The following is a 23,070-nucleotide window of genomic DNA, read 5'->3' as shown; positions in this document are numbered from 1 at the left end:
TTTCCAATGTGCATTATTTTGCATTTATCAACATTGATTTCATCTGCCATTTTATTGCCCAGTCACCTTGTTTTGAGAAATCCTTTTGTAGCTCTTCACAGTCTGCCCAGGACTTAACTATCTTGAGTAGTTTTGTATCATCTGCAAATTTTGCCACCTCTTTTTCCAGATCATTTATGAATATATTATATAGGACTGGTCCCAGTACAGGCCTCCCTCCATTCTGAAAACTGATCATTTATTTCTACCCTTTTTTTCCTATCTTTTAACCAGTTAGCAATCTATGAGAGAACCTTCCCTCTTATCCTATGACTGCTTACTTTGCTTAAGAGCTTTTGGTGAGGGAAATTGTCAAAGGCTTTCTGAAAATCTAAGTACACTATATCCACTGGATCACCCTTGTCCACATGCTTGTTGACCCCCTCAAAAAATTCTAGTAGACTGGTGTGCTTAAGTCCACCCCTATTCAGAATAATGCTTATGCACATGCTTTTCTTACATCATGGCTGGAGATCAGTCATAGGACGAGGAGGACCAGGGGTCTGAGGTGGGACTGAACGTTCTCTCTCTCAGATGATTGACTGGCTGGTTCTTGCTCACACGCTCAAGTTCTAACTGATCTGATGGTGTCCCTAGCTTCTGTTTGTCAGAGGGTGGAGATGGATGGCAGGAGAGAGATCACTTGATCATTATCAGTTAGGTTCATTACCTCTGGGGCACCTGGCATTAGCCACTGTCAGCAGACAGGATACTGGGATGGATAGACCTTTGGTCTGACCCAGTATGGCCATTCTTATGTTCTTATGATCACCAGAGGTGGGATTGGGAAGAAATTTTCCCCCAGATCAGATTGATAGTGACATTGGGGGGCTTTTGCCTTCTGTAGTATGAGAGTGCGGGTCACTTGCCAGAATTATCTGGGTATATTTTACTTCATTTCCCTGCCTTTGCAGAGGCCTCAGGCATTGGTACATTTTGCTCTCTCCTATTCTTTGCCTGTGGCGTATAATAGTCCGGGGATTGGCAACCTACGGCACGTGTGCCAAACATGGCACGCAAGCCAGTGTTGAGTGGCACATTGCCGTGGTCCTGGCCCTCAGCCCCGCCACCCACTGCTCTCCCTTGGGGGGAGGAGGCAGAAGCTTGGTCCTGCAGCAGCCAAGCTTCCCCCTCCCCTGCTTCTTCCCCCAGCGTGGTGCTTTCCTGCCCCACTCAGCCCCCCCATCCTCCGCTCTCCCCTGCAGGGGCAGGAGGCAGAAGCTTGGTCCTGCAGCAGCCAAGCTTCCCCCTCCCCTGCTTCTTCCCACAGCGTGGTGCTTTCCTGCCCCACCCCCTCTCCTTCCCTGCGCCAATCAGCCGATAGCCCTAGCAAGGGGAAGGGGGAAGAGCATCAGCGTGTGCACAGCTCCGTAGAGGAGACAGAGAAGAGGTAGGGACGGGGCCTTGGGGAAAGTGGTGGAACAGGACGTATCCCTGGCAGGGGGCTGGGAGCACCCCTATGAGCCGAGCACCCCATCCCTGTGCCCTGACCCCCCCCACACACACTCAGTCTTCTGCCCTACATCCCCAGCCCTCTGCCCTGACCCCTGAACCCCCCACACCCAGCCTTCTGCCCTGCAACCTCCACACCCCCACTGTCCTCTGTCCTGACCCTTGAACCTCCCCCCACAGACTCAGCCTTCTGCCCTGCACCTCCACAGCCCCCATCCCTCTGTCCTGACCCCTGAATCCCCCTGCCAGGTCTGGGGTCCCGGCCGCAGGCCCCGCTCAGCCCACTGCCAGCCTAGGTGAACAGAACCCCAGTTGGCAGCGAGCTGAGCAGGCTGGCAGCGTAAGATCAGCATTTTAATTTAATTTTAAATGAAGCTTCTTAAACATTTTGAAAACCTTATTTATTTTACATACAAGAATAGTTTAGTTATATATGATAGACTTATAGAAAGAGACCTTCTAAAAACATTAAAATGTATTACCGGCACATGAAACCTTAAATTAGAGTGAATAAATGAAGACTCGGCACAGCACTTCTGAAAGGTTGCTGACCTCTGTAATAGTCTAATCTCCTGAGGATTGTAATACGTTGGTCTAATTGTGATTGTTGGGTTTGGTATGCGGGTGCTGGCAGCCTGTGATATACAGGAAGTAAGACTAGATGGTGTGGTAGTCCCTTTTGGCTTTAATCTCTACGACTCTGTGTCTTTACTGGGATTTAAGCATGCACATGTGGGTGCTCTCCTGAATAAAGATGCTTTTTTGAATTAGGGACCTAAGGCTTAGATCCTTAAAGCAGGAGTTCCAGGCTACCGATAGGTATAGATATTAAATCCCAACTAGCGGGATTGTTTGTGAGCTGAAATTCCTTTAATCTTTTCTTTGATGTGAAAGAGGCAAATTCAATCTATTTTACATGAGTTGTGAAAGAATCTTAAGATATTAAGCATGAGTATAGCTAAGGATAAATGAGAGTCAGGTTCTCCCTTTTCATAGCGTTAATCACAAGTGCCATACCATTACCAAGTAGTGAGTGCAGGAAAGATTACTACTAGAGCTTGGCAGACATTTTTGGCTGAAACCTTTTTTCCCTCTGGAAAAATGTGGATTTGGGTTGACCAAAATATTTCATGAATTCATGTCAATTTTGGCAAATTATTTTGGTTGAGGGGCAGTGGAGGGAAGCTGAAAATAATTCCAAAAAAGTCAAAATATTTCTTTTTGAAATTTTTGAAATGAAACATTTACATTTTCAGGCTGAAATTTTTCATTTTATTTTCCGAGGGGGGGGGGGGGGCTTAGAACAAAAAAGCAAAAACATAAAAATACCATTCTAATTTTAAGTGAAACATTTGCTAAAATGATTTTTTCTCACTTTTTAGTTTATTGAACATTTCAAATAATTCAGTTGCTGGGACAATCTGAAATTGGGTTTTTTTGTTTTTACTTTTTTTAGGAGGGGGGGTTGCTATCAATCTAAAGAAATCTATTGTTCACCCAGCTTTAATGATCACAGTAGGAGTAATCTTTGATGGCACAGAGCTGATGTAGGGACTCTGACACCATTCCCCTATCTCCATGACCACCAGCATAGGGGTGCAAAGCAGCTCTGGCTGAAGAAAAGAGAGCATGACTATGATGCCCCTGTACCATTTCAGCTGCTTTTTTGAACCCTTTCTGGCCATTTACACCCTGCATAAGTTAGAGCAGCCTGAGTACTGCTCTGTAACATGGCTCTAGTGGATTAGTCCTGTGAAGAGCCATTGCAGGATCAGAGGAATGCCTTTGGCTTGCAAAAACAACAAGGAGTCCGGTGGCACCTTAAAGACTCTCTGATGTATTTGGACATAAGCTTTCTTGGGTAAAAAACCTCACTTCTTCGGATGGGAAAGCTTATGCCCGAATAAATCCGTTAGTCTTTAAGGTGCCATCAGACTCCTTGTTGTTTTTGTGGATACAGACTAACATGGGTACCTCCTGATATTTGACTTACAGTCTATGTAGTTTAGCCACACCCAAGTGTGAGGTCCAAGTGTGTCTTTAATTTAGTGTTAGCCTTCAAATTAACACTGTATGTGGCAGTGTGGTCTAGTGACAACACCAGGTGCTGTTGGCTCAAAACCTGATAAAGTGGTTTTCTTAGGGTATGTCAGAGTTAATTTGAATTATCTACACTTCCCTTGAGTCAGCCTACCTCAAGTGAGAGCAGTCATGCTACAAAATAACACTCCAGCTCCTGCGTCCACATTCTGACTTGAATGTGGTACTAAGGCTTATGGTATTAATTTAGATAGAATATATGGCTAAAGGTAGGGTGACCATACTTCCGTATGCTGAATACAGGAGAGCTAGTAAAATTACTTGTATTCAAGTGAGTTCAGCGGCTATCGAGCAGAACTATGCAGTACAAATGTTCAAATTAACATCAAGTTGACTGAGCCCCTGTTAAAAAGAAATACTGGGTAGTTGGTTTCCTTTTATTTTATTTTCTTATCTTTCAGGCTTTAGAGTTCACACAGGGAGAGGTGACACACAAACACTCCTGTACCCCTCTCTCACACAGGGGGGCTGACTGACCAACTGACCCGACCCTCCCTGCCCAGCGCTCTCTGCCTCCATGCCTGGCATCACGTCTTCCCACGGCAACACATAGAGTGGGGGGCATGCAAAGTTGCATGTCCTTCCTCCCCAGATTTCTGCTAGGGTTCACATCAGAATGTGGCCAGCAGCAGCTTTTTGGCACTGTGCAGGAGGGAAGGGACGGGAGCTGCTTCCAGACGTCGGAGAGGGCATGGAGGAAGGGATGACCTGGCCCATGTCTTGGCAGAGCTCATCTCTTTCCTCCTGCACACTCCCCGGTGGCTGGAAGCAGCTTGTTTTTTTCCTGCCCGCATAGTGTCAAAAGTCAGCTAACACCTCCAGGCTGCTGCTGGCTACCAACATACCTCAGCCACCTCCTGTCCGTCGATTACAGTACAGGCTGGAAGGGGTTAAGCCTTAGGCATGCATTGTGCACCAGGGCCCAGGGAATCTGACTGCAGGGGCTTTAGCGAATCTGGCCAGAGAGGTTGCTCAGCAGGGGAGGGTGCCTAGGGGATGAAGCAGCCCCATGCTTCCTGGGGACAGGACCCGGGGCAGGTGAGGAGGATACTAAGCCCTTACCCGGGGGACTGCTGTGGAGCCTGCAGGCTTGGGGCGCTAACAGACTGAAAATCGCTTCCCTCCCACTCCAGAGCTTAGCTGAGGGGCAGAGAGGCTTCCCCATGCCAGTGCTGCACGGAGATTTGGCAGGTGCAGGGCTCAGCTTCTCTTGGCCAGCACCCTGGGCCGCTGGGTCGTGGGATTTCCCAGGGCACCAACCCAGCCAGAGGCAGTGGAGGAAGGAAGGAACCTGTCGGCCAGGCTATTGGTGAGCTGAGCTGAGCTCTCCAACCAGGGGCTGGTTCTCCTCATAGCGCTGGGAGCGGGGTGTGCCCCGCAGTGGGTGGGGGGAATGGAGGAGCAGCAGGACGTGGGAGGTGGCGAAGGCTCAAAGTGGGGTGAGAGCACGTAATGGGCCAATGGGTGGGCAACAGAGGTGACACGTAACTGACTGCCTGGCATTTGCCCGCACTCTCCAGCCACCGCTGCTCACAGCGCACAGACAGTGCTGGCTGGAAGCAGGACTGGGAGCAGGGCCCTTCTGGCTGAGAGCTGGCACACCAGGGGTGCTGCGCTGATGAACCAGCAGGGGGAATGACCGGACTCATGCACTGCAGCCTTGCTCTGCTACCAGCATTGCACCGCCCACCCCCATTATCAGCAGCTGGACATCGCCAACTTACGCTGGTGGATGGGTGGCTGGTGAGCAGGGATTTGGCCAGCAGCAGGACCCACCAGTACTGATGGGGGTGAGACAGAAAATGCAGGACAATTTGCCTGTTTTTAAGAAAAAGTTGGGACAGCTGCAAAAGGAGACTGTCCCTTTAAAAATGGGACATCTAGTCATCCTATTTAAAGGTGTTAACATAAACTAGTCATTCTTCAGTATTAAACAGTGTTGAACAAAGTCCGGGCTTGGATATATAGAGACCTCAGCCAGCTTAGCCCCATGGCAAATAGACCTTTTATTAAAGATACAGAAAAGGAAAAGCAGTTAAAATGTTTGAAATATAAAGTGTTAAATAAGGCTTTCATTTTAACTACATATTTCTGTTCCATTTTCCTTTAGCTGGAGAGAGTTTTAGAAGGAAAAGCCCCCTTGTTTGACAGTCTCTTAGCTGGTATTAAAGGTGGTAATAACTGTCATCCCAGGTGGTGTTTGGGAGTCAGCTGGAGCCAGTAGGGGTGCCGATGTCATCTGGGTCGCAGTTCTGGTCAGGACACCTCTCTTAGTCAGGATGATGAAGGCCCATGGTGGCAGCCACAGAGGCAAAACTCGCTCCAGTAGCCTCTGTTTGTTCTTCTTTTGTTCTTTCATGCTTTCCCCACAAAATCTTTCTTTTAAGGACCCAAAGGGAGTGATTGGTGGAATATCTCATCCCCTCATTATTTTGTTAACCAAGTAGGCCTAGTATCCAACATACCAAATTTAGCTCATTAATTTCCAGCTCTACATCTCCTGTTTTTAACACGCATAATTTCAACGCAATCCTTGAATCATATCAACGCGGCCTTTACGTTTAGATTACATCCATTATTCTGTCTCCCTTTCATACCTTTTCCCGTCAGCCTTCATTGTTATAGGTTATTGTAACATCTTATGCATTGTTACACACTTTTTACGGTTGAGCTCCCAAGTCAGGTAAATTTGTAGTCCCATTTGTCACAACAGGCTTCCAGGAGCATATGTCATGGATCTCAGCAGTGCTGTAAGTTGAGCTGCTCTATAGATTCTTTCCCAGTAAATTGTTGAAGAACTTGTCAGTCCCTCTTGGGTACGGGGAGGGAACGATGGGAAGGCAGTGGAGGAGAAGCATCACTTAAGTGGAGTTAGCCTGAGTCTACATTGCAGAGCGGTCATGTTAGCAGCTGACAAGTTGTGCTGACTCAATGTTAACCTACATGACAACAGGACAGCCAAATTGAGTTAAAAGCCCCACCACGCTCATGTTTAAGGGGTTTTGTGTGTGGAAGGGAATCGAGTTGGGGCAACATGAGTTATAACTGGAGTTAACTTTGTAGTGAAGACAAGTCACCTTTTTCTTGATTTTCTGCATTTTTACAAAATAGAATTTAAAAGACTAGCTTAGAGTATGTCTACATTTCAAGCTGAGCTGTGATTCGCAGCTCAAGATGACACACTAATACTAGCCCTCATCAAGATGATCATCACTTCCATAACTGCAAAAAATGGAGATGACCAGTGCATGCAGCAGTTTCAGTTTGAATTCCAGGGAGATATTTTTATTCCTCCAAATTGGCTTTAGCTTTGCCGCCGCTGCTGCTGCTGGTGCATTTCTTGCTTGAATTTCTGCCTTGGAGCCTTCATCAGTGATGATTGCCCCCAAATACTTGAACTGTTTCAAAATAGTATGCTAAAAATAGAATGTAGCCATGACAGTGTGGGCAATGGGACGGGCTAGCCATGTTGAGTTTTGGAGCGGTTAGCCTCTTCTGCCACTGGTGCTGTTGTGATTACACTGATTTTGGCACATTAGCTCAATAGGAACTAGTGCAAGTCTGTCTCCTGGAGCTGGGAATTAGACCCCATCTCTGAGTATAGACATACCCTTAGATGCTCAGGGGGAAGAAAGTCACTAGGCTTGATGGACCCATAGTATGATATGAAAGTATCTACACATCTTTGAGATTATTTTGGGAACTAAACTGAAGATGTCGTCAGTAAACTATAGTACGAAGTGATTTCTAAGGGAGGAAGGGAATCTATGAGGGACAACCTTAAAATGCAGGTTTTCTTCCAGAAAGAGAGAGTTTTAAATTGTCAGACCAGATTCTTTTACAGTTGGCTCTCTTTAATATTCAGCAAAAAGGTTATTGCTGGTCTTTTTGAGGTGGGTATAATTTAAACCTATTTTCAGAAAAAAAACAGATGTGCTCATTCACTGTGTGTAAGAAAAATAGTGACAAGTGCTCGGCTGCAACTGTGTTAACCCAAATTGTCTATTAAGTTTTTATGGAGAACCTGCTGAGAGAGGCAGGATGACAACAACAGCCAGTAGCTCCTGCTTTCCGTGGATTTGTTTTGTCGGTAAGGAACATTATTACATCATACAAACCACAAGAGTGACCTCTGCGATTACATTTTGTGATGTTTCTTTCTAAACAGCACTTTGAAAAAGGTGCTTAACAGATTCCAGAGAGCATCGGGATTCTCAGGCGTGTCAGATGGAAATGTTTATCGCTTCCTTTGGTTTGTTGTTTCAAACACAAGATGCGCTTTTTTACTCCCCTATGTAAAGAAGCCTGGGAAATTGTGTGTGACACTCTAGTTCTTTTATTACTTTACACATTCAGTTAATGTTTGCTGCTAATTCATGGCGAAGTAAGCAAAAGCAGTTGTTGTTACTTATACCCCTGCTCCCTTCTGAGTCAGCACTGTAATTAGGGGACATTATGTGGTTGAAGGTTCCATTCATTTAGATTATCAGGATAATGGAAGGCCTAACCATTAGCCATTATTAAAGATCCCATGGCACTTTCTTCAAGAGATTGAGTACTAGTCCCTAAGTTTCAGCCTTATTCTAATTAGAGAACTTACATCCTGCCTACAGTACTTACATTTTCACTGAATTTTCAATCACACTTTAAGTTTCCATTTATAATTGGAATAAACAAATGATTAATAGATGTTTTATCTATATCCCATACTGTTCCTGTCTGAAAAATCTCTTAATGATACTGTAGCACAGTGCAGACTCACCCTTGCGGTGGTGCCTCCTGCTGTTTTTTTCTGGGAATTAGCTCTCCAGCCTCTGGAGCACCCTCTGCAGGCCGGTGATCCGCCTTACCACTGCCTCTTGGCTCCCGTGTCCCTCCCAGGACCCAGTGCCCTGTTCTCTGGGGTGCTGCTCCCTGGCAGTAACCCCTCAGTCTTAGGGTCTCCCCTCCCCAGGGAACCCCCACCCACTATCCCCACCTCACCTCAGTATCAGGCTACTGCCAGTCATTGTCTAGCCCTCGCGCCCTGGGGTAGACTGCAGTATCAGCCTACTCATCACTGGCAATTAGGGTTTGGACCTGCTGCCTTTGCCTACCCCTGGGCTGCCCTCTGAAACCCCCAGTACCTGTTGGCCTTATGCTAGGCCGCAGCTTGGGGCTTTCCAGGCTGGAGCTCTCCAGCTCCTCTGCCTTTCTCCAGCCCTGCTCCACTCAGGTACTCTGTCTCTAGCTCCCTACAGCCAGGCCCATCTCCCTCTACAGCCTGAGATAGACTGCCTACGCTTCTGGCTCAGCCTCTTATAGGGGCCAGCTGGGCCTCATTGGGGCATGGCCACAACTGAGCCTACTTTCCCCAATCAACTCAGGCTTCTTGCCATAGCCCTCTTCTGGGCTGTTTTAAGCCCTTCAGGGCAGGAGTGGGGGACCACCCTGCTACAATACATACAACCTGAATATAAAATGACTGAATTCTCAATTGGACAAGATATCCTTCTTTGCTTCCTGCAGTGCTTATGCACTGTTGCTGTGTGCTGCTAAGCATTTCCCATATTCTACCCCATAAGGCAGTTGCGGTTCTCTCCTCTCTCAGGGAAGGAGACCACACCGTCTCCCTGCAATACTCCTAGAGCGGCTCTGTTCTGGGGGGAATTAGCTGACAGTTAATAGGTCCAAGCCTGCAGCCCAGGCTGGGCAGCAATTGGGTCTGTGAGCCTTAGCTCTCAGCCAGAGCAGGGCAGCACACAGTTAATGCTTCTGGCCCACGGTTGGGCAAGGTCGCTGTACGTCTACAGGCCTGGTGCCCTCAATCAGGGTGGAAGCGTAATCCATTAATGGCTCTGGCTTGCAGTCAGGCAGAGCAGTAGAGAGTCTGTCTATTAAGGACCCTCAATCAGGGCAGGGCAGCAATCCTATGTTAAATTCATGGGATCGGAGAAGGTCCCAGATGATTGGTAAAAGGCAAATATAATGCCCATATTTTAAAAAGGGAAGAAAGAGAACCCAGGGAACTACAGACTGGTCAGCCTCACTTCAGTCCCCGGCAAAATCATGGAGCATGTCCTCGATGAAACCATTTTGAAGCACATGGAGAAGAAGGTGGTGATCAGGAACAGTCAGCGTGGATTCACCAAGGGCAAGTCATGCCTGACCAACCTGATTGTCTTCTATGATGAGATAACTGGCTCTACGGATATGGGAAAAGTGGTGGATGTGATATATCTTGACTTTAGCAAAGCTTTTGATATGGTCTCCCACAGTATTCTTGCCAGCATGTTAAAGTAGTATGGATTAGATGAATGGACTATAAGGTGGATAGAAAGCTGGCTAGATTGTCTATCATCAGTGATGAATGGCTCGATGTCTAGTTGGCAGCCGGTATCAAGCGGAGTGCCCAGGGTCAGTTCTGAGGCTGGTTTTGTTTAACATCTTCATTAATGATCTGGATTATGGGATGAACTGCACCCTCAGCAAGTTCACAGATGACACTAAGATGTGGGGGAAAGTAGATACACTGGAGGGTAGGAATAGGGTCCAGAGTGACCTAGACAAATTGGAGGATTGGGCCAAAAGAAATCTGATGAGGTTCAACAAGGACAAGTGAAGAGTCCTGCCCTTAGGAAGGAAGAATCCCATGCATTGCTACAGGCTGGGGACCGACTGGCTAAGCAGCAGCTCTGCAGAAAAGGACCTGGGAATTACAGTGGATGAGAAGCTGGATATGAGTCAGCAGTGTGACCTTGTTGCCAAGAAGGCCAACGGCATATTGGGCTGTATTTAGTAGGAGCATTACCAACAGATCGAGGGAATAATCACTTCCCCTCTATTTGGCACTGGTAAGGCCACACCTGGAGTATTATGTCCAGTTTGAGTCCCCCCTACTACAGAAGGAATCTGGACAAATTAGAGAGCATCCAGCAGAGGGAAACGAAAATGATTAGGGGGCTGAGGCACATAACTTATGAGGAGGGGCTGAGGGAACTGGGGTTATTTAGTCTGCAGAAAAGAAAGCGGGGGATTTGATAGCGGCCTTCAACTACCTGAAGGGGAGTTCCAAAGAGGATGGAGCTAGGCTGTTCTCAGTGATGGCAGATGACAGAACAAGAAGCAATGGTCTCACGTTGCAGTGGGGGAGGTCTAGGTTGGATATTAGGAAAAACTATTTCACTAGGAGGGTGGTAAAGCATTGGAATGGGTTACCTAGGGAGGTGATGGAATCTCTATCCTTAGAGGTTTTTAAGGCCCAGCTTAACAAAGCCCTGGCTGGGATGATTTAGTTGGGGTTGGTCCTGCTTTGAGCAGGGGGTTGGACTAGATGACTTCCTGAGGTCTCTTCCAATCCTAATCTTCTATGATTCTATGATCAGGTAATAGCTCTGACCTGCCAGGCAGAGCAGCCCAGCAGTCTAGCAGGAGATTAGCTCTCTGGCCAGAGAGACAGAAAAACTTTGTGGGATCCTAGCTCAGGTGGGCACCAGACCAGTACAGGCCTCCTGACCTAAAGGTGGGAGGCTGCCAGCTCCAGCGGTGGGGTGGCAGGGGATAAGAAGACAAAGGCACACCCGCTCTACTGCATCCCAGCCCAGGGCCCTAACAGTGGTCAGCCACTGGGTCAGCGTGGAAATGTGTCCACAACATGGTGCTCAGCTTGCAGTTAGTAATACAGCTGAACCCTATTCGACTTCTCTAGGCTCCTTCCTGCACTCCCAGTCCAGGGGGTACTTGGGTTCTGAGGTTGTTGCCGGTCTCGCTGGGATAAATGACGAGTGGCTGCCCCAACAGCTCCTTGGTGTCTGGTGTCTGGCAGCTCCGGCAATCCCTGTGGGTCTCTGGAACTGTAGTAGTCTCCGTCAGGTCCGGGATCCAGCAGCGGGGGTGTGGAGAGGAGACGTACTGCTCTCTGACAGCAATCCCGCAACTGAGCTGGATGGCTGGCAAGTTATATATTTACGGTTTCTGTCCCACCCCTCTGCTTCCAGCGGGGCCACTGTGGGTATCCTGGCTCTGCCCACCAGGGGGTGATTGCGGTTCTGTCCCCGTCCATCAGGAAGGGAGACCACGCTCCATCTCTATATACCCTAGTTTCAGGATCTACAGCAAGAGATTAGAGCAGAAGTGCTGATTTGCACAAAACTATTTCAATGATTTACGTATTTTAACCTGAGGGCCTGATCCAAAATCTACAGAAATCACTATGACCCTTACCTGTGACTACAGAAATCAATTTGAACCTTTCCAATGACTTGAATGGTTTAGATCAGGTTTTTATATAGCAATATAATTATTTTTAAATCCTTACCATCAACGGTTAATTAAATACAGAAATTTAATCATAAATTATACATGGATCAGGCTAATAGCTGGAAGTTGGCTTCCACCTTTGTTATGCCTCATAATACTGTACACATAAAACCACAGTCCTGTTTAAGAATTGTGGGAATGGCAATGGGTAAGGAAGGAATTGTCTTGTAAAGATAAAGTGTGTTGATTTTAAGGCTCTTCTGAACACTGCCATGCAAATGCAGCATTTTTACACTATGCTTATATATTGGCACATGCAAAATCCTATATTAAAAGAATATGAAAGTTGTAAAATCAAGGACTCAGAAGCCAGGAAATAAGAGAATTAAAAATAAAATCCAGTCAGAGGCAGACACTTATCATGGTCCATTTCAGCAGAAATGGTTAAAGATTGGCAAAGTTACAAGCAGCTGACAATGGCATTGTAATAGAAAGAGTTGGGCAATCTTCACAGTAGGAATTGATACCAGATCCACCTGTGAGGGCAGTCTTAGCAATTTTGGTGTTTCACATTTCACCATTAATGTGAGAGGAGCTTGGAAGCAGTGAGGGCCATTAAGGGATGTAGTCGCATATACTCCAGTGATCATATTTATGTCCCATTCATTTCCCAACTGTGATCATCACCAGGCAGCTTGATTCCCTCATGCTGACAGTACATGCAGAAAACCTGCAGGAGCAGATCTCCTTTTTCAGCTTGGAAAAGAAACAACTAAGAAGGAATATGATAGTGGTCTATAAAACCGTGACTAGTGTGGAGAAAGTAAATAAGGAAGTTTTATTTACTCCTTCTCATAACACAAGAACTAGGGGTCACCAAATGAAATTAATAAGCAGCAGGTTTAAAACAAACAAAAGGAAGTGTTTCTTCACGCAACACACAGTCAACCCATGGAGCTCTTTGCCAGAGAATGTTGTGATGGCCAAGACCAGGGTTTCTCAAACAGGGGTCACCGCTTTGTGTAGGGAAAGCCCCCGGCAGGCCAGGCCAGTGGAAGCCGCGATCGGCCAGACCGGCGGACGGGGAGGTAAACACACTGGCCCAGCCCTCCAGGGCCTTTCCCTATATAAGCGGCGACCCCTGTTTGAGAAACCCTGGCCAAGACTATAACAGGGTTCAAAAAAGAACTAGATAAATTCATGGAAGATAGGTCCATCAGTGGCAATTAGCCAGGATGAACAGGGATGGTGCCCCTAGCCTCTCTTTGCCAGAAGCTGGGAATGGGCAACAGGGGATGGTTCTTGATGATTACCTTTTCTACACCAGGTGTGAAGCACCTGGCATTGGCCACTGCTGGAAGACAGGATACTGGGCTAGATGGACCTTTGGTCTTACTCAGTATGGCCATTCTTATGTTCTTCTATTAATCCAGTACTTGTTCCATGTAGGGAAGGTTTCAAAACTGGGCATGTTTTGTTACTGATTTTTGTTGACTCAGTTCTGCACTCATATGTGCACCCTTTGAGTGAATATATATGAATGTAATTTGATCCTTAATTTTACTTACATATCAATGGATATTTCCAAAGAGGGGAAGTCTCTGGCGAAATAAATGTATCTAAATTTTACAAGAAAAAACTAGTCTATGGGCCAAAATCTCTGCTTGTTTACACTGACATCAGTGGAGTTACTCTGAATTTAGATCACTGTAAAAAAGAACAGAATTTGGCCATAATTTTTTTATTACGATAGCCCAATCTTAGCTCCTTAGGTTGTAATTTCTTCTATCTGGGTTCAGTCCAGTTGTCTTCTCTAATTTTAAGTTAGCGTTGTGTGACTTTCTGCCCTTGTTTCTCTGTGAGGCCGACGTTTAGAAGTATCACAATATTCAGATGGGTCCCTAAATACACATTCAGAGCAGGCCTTGTTATAACTTTAAAGTGGTGCTCTCATGCCCCTTCCCTTTCCCATACACACAAAATATCTATTCTAACCCACACCTCTCTCTCCCTGCTGCTGTTGGTCCTGCCTTCCCTCCTCAGTGTCTCTAGCTATTGCCTTTCCTGCCCTATAGTCTCTGTCTACTTACCACATCTACTGGTGTTTAGGGAAAAAGAGCTCTGCTATTTTAGTGGGTGGGCAAGATAGTGGCTCCCAACATGTATTACTGCAGTGAATGGCTGCCATGAGAATGGGGCATGAGAAAGGGGTTAAATAGGCAGATAGTAGGAGTGAACGCCAATTGCTGTCTTCTCCATCTGCAAGAACCTCCAGGAACTTCCTGAAGTCAGGGAAGAGATTTAGCAGCTTTCCCCACCTTTTGCTGGTCCTCTGCTCTCACTCGTGGGACCCTATGATGAGGTGTACAAACCCCACACTGGGACATACGGGGTTAAGGAGCAGTTTGGGCCCAGGTGATGCCACCCCTCTTCACTTGCAGAGCCCACTGCAGCTGGAGGAGAAGCTTGAAGGGAGCCAGAAAGCTCAGAAGGGGGACAGAGAGGATAGGACAGACCTATCTTGAAAGCTTTTGAAGAAGGATACAGCCGAAGTTCCTACTGCAAAGGAGGGGTATGCAAGTAGCAGCTACCCCAGGTCCTAGATCCAGGGAGGAAACCCAGGTGAGAGGTTTCTTTCTCTCTTGGGCTAAAGGAACCATTGTGAAGCTGGGGCGAGCCTACAAAGAAGATTACCACCGGCTGAGCCCAGCTGAGCTGAAGAGTCTGTTGTTTTTACTGTTTTCTGTTGGATTTTAAGCAAAGGACTTTTTGAGGTTTATGGGGAAGCAGGTGGTAAGCAGTGGCCCATGGAGGCACCCCCAAAGCGCTCTGGGTGTTTGCTATTACTGCCTCTTGCAGGGCCCTGAGTTGCAGCCTGGTGGAGAGAGAGGGCCTGGGCTCCCATACCAACCCCTTTTCTCTGCTTCCCTACTTGGACAGGATAGATACATTGTAAGCTGCTGAGTCAAGGACATGCCACCCCCAGGGGCCTAGAGGCAGGCTGAAGACCCTTTCTTTTCTGGGGATTTTGAATTCTGTATATTTTGTTGGATTCTGTTTCCCCAGAACAGTAGAACATAACTGGTGACCTGGCTGATGTACCAATTCTCTACCTACCTTAAGGTCAGCTGACCTTCTGGATTGGTGCCCTTGTAATGATCAGATGTAGTGAGGGGATTTCAAAGTCTGTCTTATGCTGGTGCCTTATGAGGACTGGAAAGTAATCAAGTTGAATGTCCTGATTTCTCACCTGTCAACCCTGAGGACAAAATATAAGTAGACATCCCAGGGACAAAAGGGCCAGGCACAAAGTGGCTGCCAGGGCAGCTCTACAGTCAGCATTTATGTCTCTCCCCTCATGCTAATCTTGGCAGAATTCTTCTCTGCCATTCTATTAATAGAGCTGCAGTGAGGGGAGGGAAAGAGACTGGTGGTGGATAGTAAAACCTACATTCATGCTTCTAAGCCAAGCCTGCTTGAGAGTGCACTGAAGGATTGTGCAGGGAGCTGGCTACAGAAAAACTTGTAAAGGGTGAGTCTGTCAGTATAATTGGAGGATTATAGGGCTTGTTGGTTTCATAGGCTGATTTTGTCCTAAACTAGAGGGCTCCCTTAATTTCCGCTGTGCCCCTTTATCCAGTAAGTTGGCTTCCCATCAGGAACAGTGAGGCTAAGGGGTAGGAGAAGCAATCTGCTGCACTCATTGGTTTGAGGCAGGGAACTGGTGCTCAGGTAATCTATGAAGAAGAGACAGCCTATATATCCTATACAAAAATAAGAGGTTTCAGAAGAGCTGCATAACTTAGTAGACATACAGGCAGACAATACCCAGCAGTCAGCCCTCGTACCAGTGGGTGTGTGATGATGAGAAACAAAAATTATGGTAAGCTATAAAATTCTTTCTTGAATTCTCCCAGCCCTAAGAGGAGCAAGATTCTAATGATAAGTGATGTACTATTCACTTGGGTTTTTTATGGAAACATTTAGGCTCCTGTAACTCTCATCTTAATGTATTTTTCAAATAGAGTAAATAATAATTATGAATTACTGCTTATTACAAGTCTTACTCCACAGCAGAATAAATGGTGGCACCAGCTCTTAGCTGTAACTAGTTTTTGGTCTAACTCTAATACAGAAAATCCTATTTTCCTGTGGAGTAATGTTGTCATATTTCATTTAATAGTGCACATTGTCCTAGATTTAATGATCTTCTGCAGTTGATGATGATGAACAACTATGCAATGAGATGTCAGGTTTTGACTGTGCTTGTTTGCAAACTTAGGTAATTATGCCCCGTTGTCTAATTGCTTTTTTTATTGATATTTTGCTGACATGTTTTTAAGCAACATTTTGTGATTGCAGATAACTAATGGCACAAATCTCTGCTCATTATCGTACTTTTACATTTGATTTGTCTGATTGCTGCAGGTGGAAACAATAGGTGATGCATACTGTGTTGCAGCAGGGCTCCATAGGAAGAGCCTTAGTCATGCGAAACCCATTGCTTTGATGGCTCTGAAGATGATGGAACTTTCAGAAGAGGTACTTACACCAGACGGGAGACCTATTAAGGTAACCTCACTGCTCTGTATTTCCAGCTAGTCACTGGAACCTATCTGTATATTTGATCAAGTACAGTCCACCAGTTTCTAGATGGTGATGCAAGGGAAGTCTGTTCTTAGTTATGAGGAATTTGCAGCATAATCAAGATGTCCCCATATGCGGCAATGTGTCTTTTGTGCATATAATTTTTTTTGATATTTCTCAACAGTTACATAGGGCTCTATCAATCTATTGTCCCCACATCCCGTTGCCAAACTGCTGACAACCCTAATAATGAGGCTGTTGGGTGTTATCCACCCTCTCTGTCAGGCAGAGCCTCCTTCCCTCTTTAGTTTGTATTGCTTCCTCGTGGTCTGGTATCACAGACTAGCAAGGTAAGGAAAACCATAGATCTTTTCGTAGGAATTCCCAACTCAGCTTCAGTTGTTTTGCTTCTTACCATGCCCTGTTAACCCTTCAGCTTGTTTGCATCTGGGTTGGGGTGTCTGATGGGGAACTTGGTCACAGATGAGGAAGGAATTGAATAGGGATGCACATGGCTTCCTTTCCCAAAGGTCATGTCATGTGGGTTTTACTATGTGTCCTCAATGGAAAAAAAAATGTCCTGGAATGTCCAGTTTTTTAATCAGACCCCCTGAACAACATGAAATAAGGAAGACTTATGCACATATCTGTATACAGTACTGTACTCCACTGCTGTGAAAGGGGTGGTTTTTCCTACTTTTTACTGTTTCACTGATTAAATTTCATTTCCTGAAATGCAGACTTTTAATTTTCAAAGGCAAAGCACTATCTAAGAGAAACTTATTGAAAATGGGAGAGTTGCATATCAAGCAGTTTTCAGGGCAGACCGTTTGACAAAGGCCATGCTGGGGAGAAGGCTAGGCTGATTTCCTCCAGTGGTGCTTTGCATGTTCTCTGAATCACGTGATGAAGCATGTATTCACTAGAGCTGGTTGGAAAATGAGGGGGGTTTCCATAGAAATTTTAGATTTGGGGGCAAGAACTCAAATACCAAAAATTGCTGTTGGCCAAAACTAAAAATATTCAGGCAAATCCTCCAAAAAATCAGTTCAGAAATGCTGCTGCAGTGTCTCCTAGGAATTGTTGTGTGGGTGCCTTATGTACTCTTGGAGCAAATTACAAGCTCCCATGCACCACAGTGCCATGATGCACCACCACCCATTTCCAAGCATGAAAATCTCAGGCCATGGTGAATCATGGGAGATGTGGTGTAGCTTGGGAGCCCAACCTGTCGATGAGAATGGGGACCTAAGGCAACCAAAGTACAAATCCCATGAGGTAACACAGTAGCATATCCACATAGAAATATTCCGTTTTTCACAGATTTGAGGGAGAAGGAGGGTTAACAAAAAAAAAATTCTGCAGAAAACAGACACTTTTTGCAGAAACTCCAATTTTCTGTCAAAAACCTATTTAGGTGAAAATTGTTCATCCAGCTTTAGAGTTAGAGAGACAAGATTGGTGAGGTGATATTTTTTATTGGACTAACTTCTGCTATTGAGAGAGACAACCTCCTCACAATGCTCTTCTTGAGCTTGAAAGCTTGTCTCTCTCATCCACAGAATTTGGTCCAGTAAAAGATATTACCTCATCCACCTTGTCTCCCTGATATCTTGAACTGACATGGCTACAACTACTCTGCATAAAGCTCTCATCTGGGCATTTCAAGTGGGGGGGAAAGCATAGACAGGCACACATTTTTCCTACAGACAACTGAAAAGGCAGCATTTGATGTATGGAAATTTTCAATTGATTCATTTGATCCTATTTTTGAAGGACCATTTCTCCCAGATTGTTAGATAAACAAAACAATTCCCAAACAATGAAGGCTGATTAATATTTGTAGTGAAGGTGTAACACTTGGGAAGGGCTGCCTTCTAGATCATGGGTTCTCAAACTTTTTTTCTGAGACCCCCGCAACATGCTATAAAAATTCCTCAGCCCATTTGTGCCACAACAACTGTTTTTTTCCATATTAAGTAGATTTAAAGCTAGGGCTGACATTAGGGAGCAGTAAGCAGGGTAGTGGCTCAGGGCCTGACTCCACAGGTGGTTCCGCGAAGTTAAGTTGTTCAGGCTTTAGCTTCAACCCTGGGTGGCAAGGCTTGGGCTTCAGTTTTCTTTCCTGGGCCCCAGCAAGTCTAACATTGGCCCTGCTCTCTGGTTTATTTTGGAGGACCTCCTGAAACCTACTCATGGCCCTTAGGGGGCCTCGGACCCCTGGTTCAGAGCCACTGTTCTAGACTACTTTTTCTAGATATTGGTTGTTGTTCTTTTTAAATAAATTGCTGTGATCGTGGTGATATTTTCAGGTGTGTGACTGATGAGAAGGGTCATAGTGTTGACCGCTAACCAGAACAGGTTCACAGACAGACTCTTGAGCTGAAGAAGTATGTTATTTACTCACTGGTTCAGTGAGTGTTCAGTCCACTGAAACAGGACACAGCATAGAATTAAATGCACGTGCACATGCACATTCAGGTACTTGCCTTAAGTACATTCATAGAATCATAGAACTGGAAATGACTTCGAGAGGTCATCTAGTCCAGTCGCCTGCACTCAAGGCAGATCTAAGTATTAAGTAGACTATCCTTGACAGGTGTTTGTCCAACTTGCTCTTAAAAATCGCCAGTGATGGAGATTCCACAACCTCCCTAGGCAATTTATTCCAGCGCTTTATCACTCTGACAGGAAGTTCTTCCTAATGTCCAACCTAAACCGCCATTGCTGCAATTTAAGCCCATTGCTTCTTGTCCTATCCTCAGATGTTAAGAATAATAATTTTCCTCCTTCCTCCTTGTAGCAACCTTTTATGTACTTAAAAACTGTTATGTCCCCTCTCCATCTTCTCTTCTCCAGACTAAACAAACCCAATTTTTTCAATCTTCCCTCACAGGTCGTGTTTTCTAGACCTTTAATCATTTTTGTTGCTCTTCTCTGGACTTTCTCCAATTTGTCCATATCTTTCCTGAAATGTGGCGCCCCGAACTGGATACAATACTCCACTTGAGATCTAATCAGCACAGAGTAGAGCTGAAAAATTACTTCTCGCTTACAATACTCGTCTTGCTTACAATACTCCTGCTAATGCATCTCAGATTGATGTTTGCTTTTTTTGTAACAGCCTTATGCTGCTGACTCATATTTAGCTTGTGATCCACTGTGACTCCCAGATCCCTTTCTGCAGTGCTCCTTCCTAGGCAGTCATTTGCTATTGTTACAAAGTTAATCATTATATATTGTATAAACACTTTTCTGCCTAACACTACCATTAGTTTGCTGACTCAATTGTTTACCTGTTTGGATTGCTGACCAAGTTGTTTACCTGATCAGGTTGCTGACTCAGCTTTACCTGATTGTTCTTTTTTCTTGACAGACAGGCACCTTTTTACATGTCCCAACACCTAAAATATACATTCTACATATTACATCCTACATACAGTAAATTGTGAACTGTTTTTATTATTGTGTCACTATTATTTTATAGTAAGTTCCCTAGCACTGCAAAAATTGGTTTTAAAAAAATAAGAACATGAAAAGACTGTAGAAGAAAAGTGCTTTTGAAGGGAATACAGTCACAAATGCTCAAATATTATGCCTAAAAATCTTAACTGTATCTCTTTCTGGTTTGGCAAAGAAAAAAAATCAACCTCGATACATTACATATTGCACCTAAAAATTAGATACTATCCCTTTTTAATCTGAAAATCCATCTGGCTCCACTCTTAACTCTAGAAATATTAAGGGAACAAGCATTAGATGATGTAACTCATCTTAGCTCCATTCATAGATGTATTGATTTTAAGACCAGAAGACCTTATTAGATCACCGTCTAGTCGGACTTCCTGTATGACACAAACCACAGAATTTCACCTAGTAACCTCTTTATTGAACCCAATAATTTAGGTTTGGCTAAAGCAAATCTTCTAGAAAGGCATCCAGTCTTGATCTGAATACATCAAGAGACAGAATTCACCACTTTCCATGGGTGGTTTGTTCCAACGGTTAATAACCCTCACTGTTAAAAGTGTATGCCTTGTCTCTAATTTGAACTTTTCTAGCTTTAAACTTGCAGCCAGGATTGATGTAACTATGATGATTTTCCCCATCTGAGGAGGTGCCCCTTAGAGTATATTTTGTTTATAAATCATGGAGGCACATATCCTGCAATCAGCTTCACATAGTGGGGACATTTGTACCTGTGTGGATCTGCGGCCTGGTCTACGCTACGCGTTTAAACCGATTTTAGCAGCGTTAAATCGATTTAACGCTGTACCCATCCACACAACGAGGCCCTTTATATCGATATAAAGGGCTCTTTAAATGGGTTTCTATACTCCTCCCCAATGAGAGGAGTAGCGCTAAAATCGGTATTACCATATTGGATTAGGGTTAGTGTGGCCGCAAATTGACGGTATTGGCCTCCGGGCGGTATCCCACAGTGCACCATTGTGACCGCTCTGGACAGCAGTCCGAACTTGGATGCACTGGCCAGGTAAACAGGAAAAGCCCCGCAAACTTTTGAATTGCATTTCCTGTTTGCCCAGTGTGGAGCTCTGATCAGCACGGGTGGCCATGCAGTCCCAAATCCAAACAGAGCTCCAGCGTGGACCGTACAGGAGATACTGGATCTGATAGCTGTATGGGGAGACAAATCTGTTCTATCAGAGCTCCTTTACAGAAGACGAAATGACGAAGCATTTGAAAAAAATCTCCAGGCTATGATACAGCACAGTGCTGTGTGACAAGCGTAACGGAAAGCCAAAGAATCAAATGGACGCTCATGGAGGGAGGGAGGGGGTACTGAGGACTCCAGCTATCCCACAGTCCCCAGCAGTCTCCGAAAAGTATTTGCATTCTTGGCTGAGCTCCCAATGCCTGAAGGGTCAAACACATTGTCCGGGGTGGCTCAGAGTATAACTCGTCTATGTACCCCCTCCCCCCCCCGTGAAAGAAAAGAGAAAAAAATCGTTTATTGACTTTTATCAATGTCACCCTATGTCTACTGAATGCTGCTGGTAGACGTGATGCTGCGGCAGTGAAGAGCAGTATCCGCTCCGCTCCCCTCCCCTCCCCTGTGGCAGATGGTACAATATGACTACTATCCATCGTCATAATCAGCCCGTGAGTGCTCCTGGCTGGCCTCAGGTGAGGCTGGCCAGGGGCGCCTGGGTAAAAATAGGAATGATTCCCGGTCATTCCCAGTAGATGGTACAGAACGGCTGGTAACCGTCCTCATCATAGCAACTGGGGGCTGAGCTCCATCAGCCCCCCCCCTTTCATGTGTAAAGAAAAGATTCTGTACTACCTGGACTCTCATAGCAGTGGGATGCTGGGCTCCTCTCCCCCGCACCGCTTAATGTTCTGCCTGGACTATCATAGCAGCTGGAGGCTGCCTCCCCCCCATTTTATCTCACTAACAAGTCAGCGTTTCTTATTCCTGCATTCTTTATTACTTCATCACACAAATGGAGGAGACACTGCCACAGTAGCCCAAGAAGGTTTGGGGAGGAGGGAAGCAACGGGTGGGGTTGCTGCAGGGACACCCCCTAGAATGGCATGCAGCTCATCATTTCTGTGGGATCTGACACGAAGCGGCTGTGCTCTCTGGTTCTCTGATACACTGGTTCTCTAGTACACTTGCCCCATATTCTAGGCAGGACTATTTTTAGATACCATAAAGGAGGGAATGACCCGGGGGGTCATTCCCATTTTTGTCTTTGCGCCCCCAGCCGACCTCAGCCAGGGACACCCATGACAGCAGCAGACGGTACAGAACGACAGATAACCGTCATCTCATTGCCAATTTACAATGGCACAGCAGATGGTACAGAACAACTGATAACCATCTCTGCAGTCATGCAAAGGCAATTGAATGCTGCTGTGTAGCGCTGCAGTATTGCCTCTGTCAGCGGCATCCAGTACACATACGGTGACAGTAAAAAAAAAAGCTAAACGGGCTCCATGATTGCCGTGCTATGGCATCTGCCAGGGCAATCCAGGGAAAAAGGGCATGAAATGATTGTCTGCCATTGCTTTCCTGGAGGAAGGAATGAGTGACGACATTTACCCAGAACCACCCATGACAATGATTTTTCCCCCATCAGGCACTGGGATCTCAACCCAGAATTCCAATGGGCTGGGGAAACTGCAGGAACTATAGGATAGCTACGGAATAGCTAGGGCCGGCGCTTGCATTTAGGCGACTTAGGCAGTCGCCTAGGGCGCCAGGATTATGGAGGGGGTGGCATTTTGCCGGGGGGGCGTCAGGCAGCTCCGGTTGACCTGCCACAGTCGAGCCTGTGGACGGTCCGCTGCTCTACGGCAGCTCCACCGGAGCTGCAGAGCACCGGATCCTCCGCAGGCATGGCTGCAGCAGCTCCACCGGAGCCGCAAGACCCGCACTTGGGGCGGCGAAATGGCCCGGTGCCTAGAGCATCAGAAACCCTGGCGCTGGTCCTGGGAATAGCTACTCAGAGTGCAATGCTCCAGAAATTGACGCTAGCCTCGGACCATGGACGCACACCGCCAAATTAATGTGCTTAGTGTGGCCGCGTGCACTCGACTTTATATAATCTGTTTTACAAAACTGGTTTATGTAAAATCGGAATAATCCCGTAGTGTAGACGTACCCTGACTATATGGTAAGGGGTC

General features: G+C 45.9%; 1 protein-coding gene and 1 long non-coding RNA gene across 2 annotated transcripts in view; one reads left to right on the top strand and one right to left on the bottom strand.

The window, feature by feature from the left end:
- The window catches only part of GUCY1A2 (guanylate cyclase 1 soluble subunit alpha 2), a 285,190-nt gene that overhangs the window by 164,255 nt on the left and 97,865 nt on the right, over positions 1–23,070 (top strand). The window contains exon 6 of the mRNA XM_030560712.1: positions 16,258–16,401. Within this exon, the coding sequence (XP_030416572.1) occupies positions 16,258–16,401 (144 nt within the window). The remainder of the gene's footprint in view (positions 1–16,257; positions 16,402–23,070) is intronic.
- On the bottom strand, positions 537–22,239 carry LOC115650566. Its single transcript, XR_004000128.1, has 3 exons — positions 22,228–22,239; positions 14,677–14,679; positions 537–620 (listed from the first exon to the last, which is right to left on the bottom strand). It is a non-coding gene; the product is annotated as an uncharacterized LOC115650566 (long non-coding RNA).

The sequence above is a fragment of the Gopherus evgoodei genome, chromosome 1, assembly GCF_007399415.2.
Source record: "Gopherus evgoodei ecotype Sinaloan lineage chromosome 1, rGopEvg1_v1.p, whole genome shotgun sequence".
Classification (NCBI taxonomy): Eukaryota; Metazoa; Chordata; order Testudines; family Testudinidae; genus Gopherus; species Gopherus evgoodei.
The sequence above is the reverse complement of the archived record's forward strand: the minus strand, read 5'-3'. Positions and strand labels throughout refer to the sequence as shown.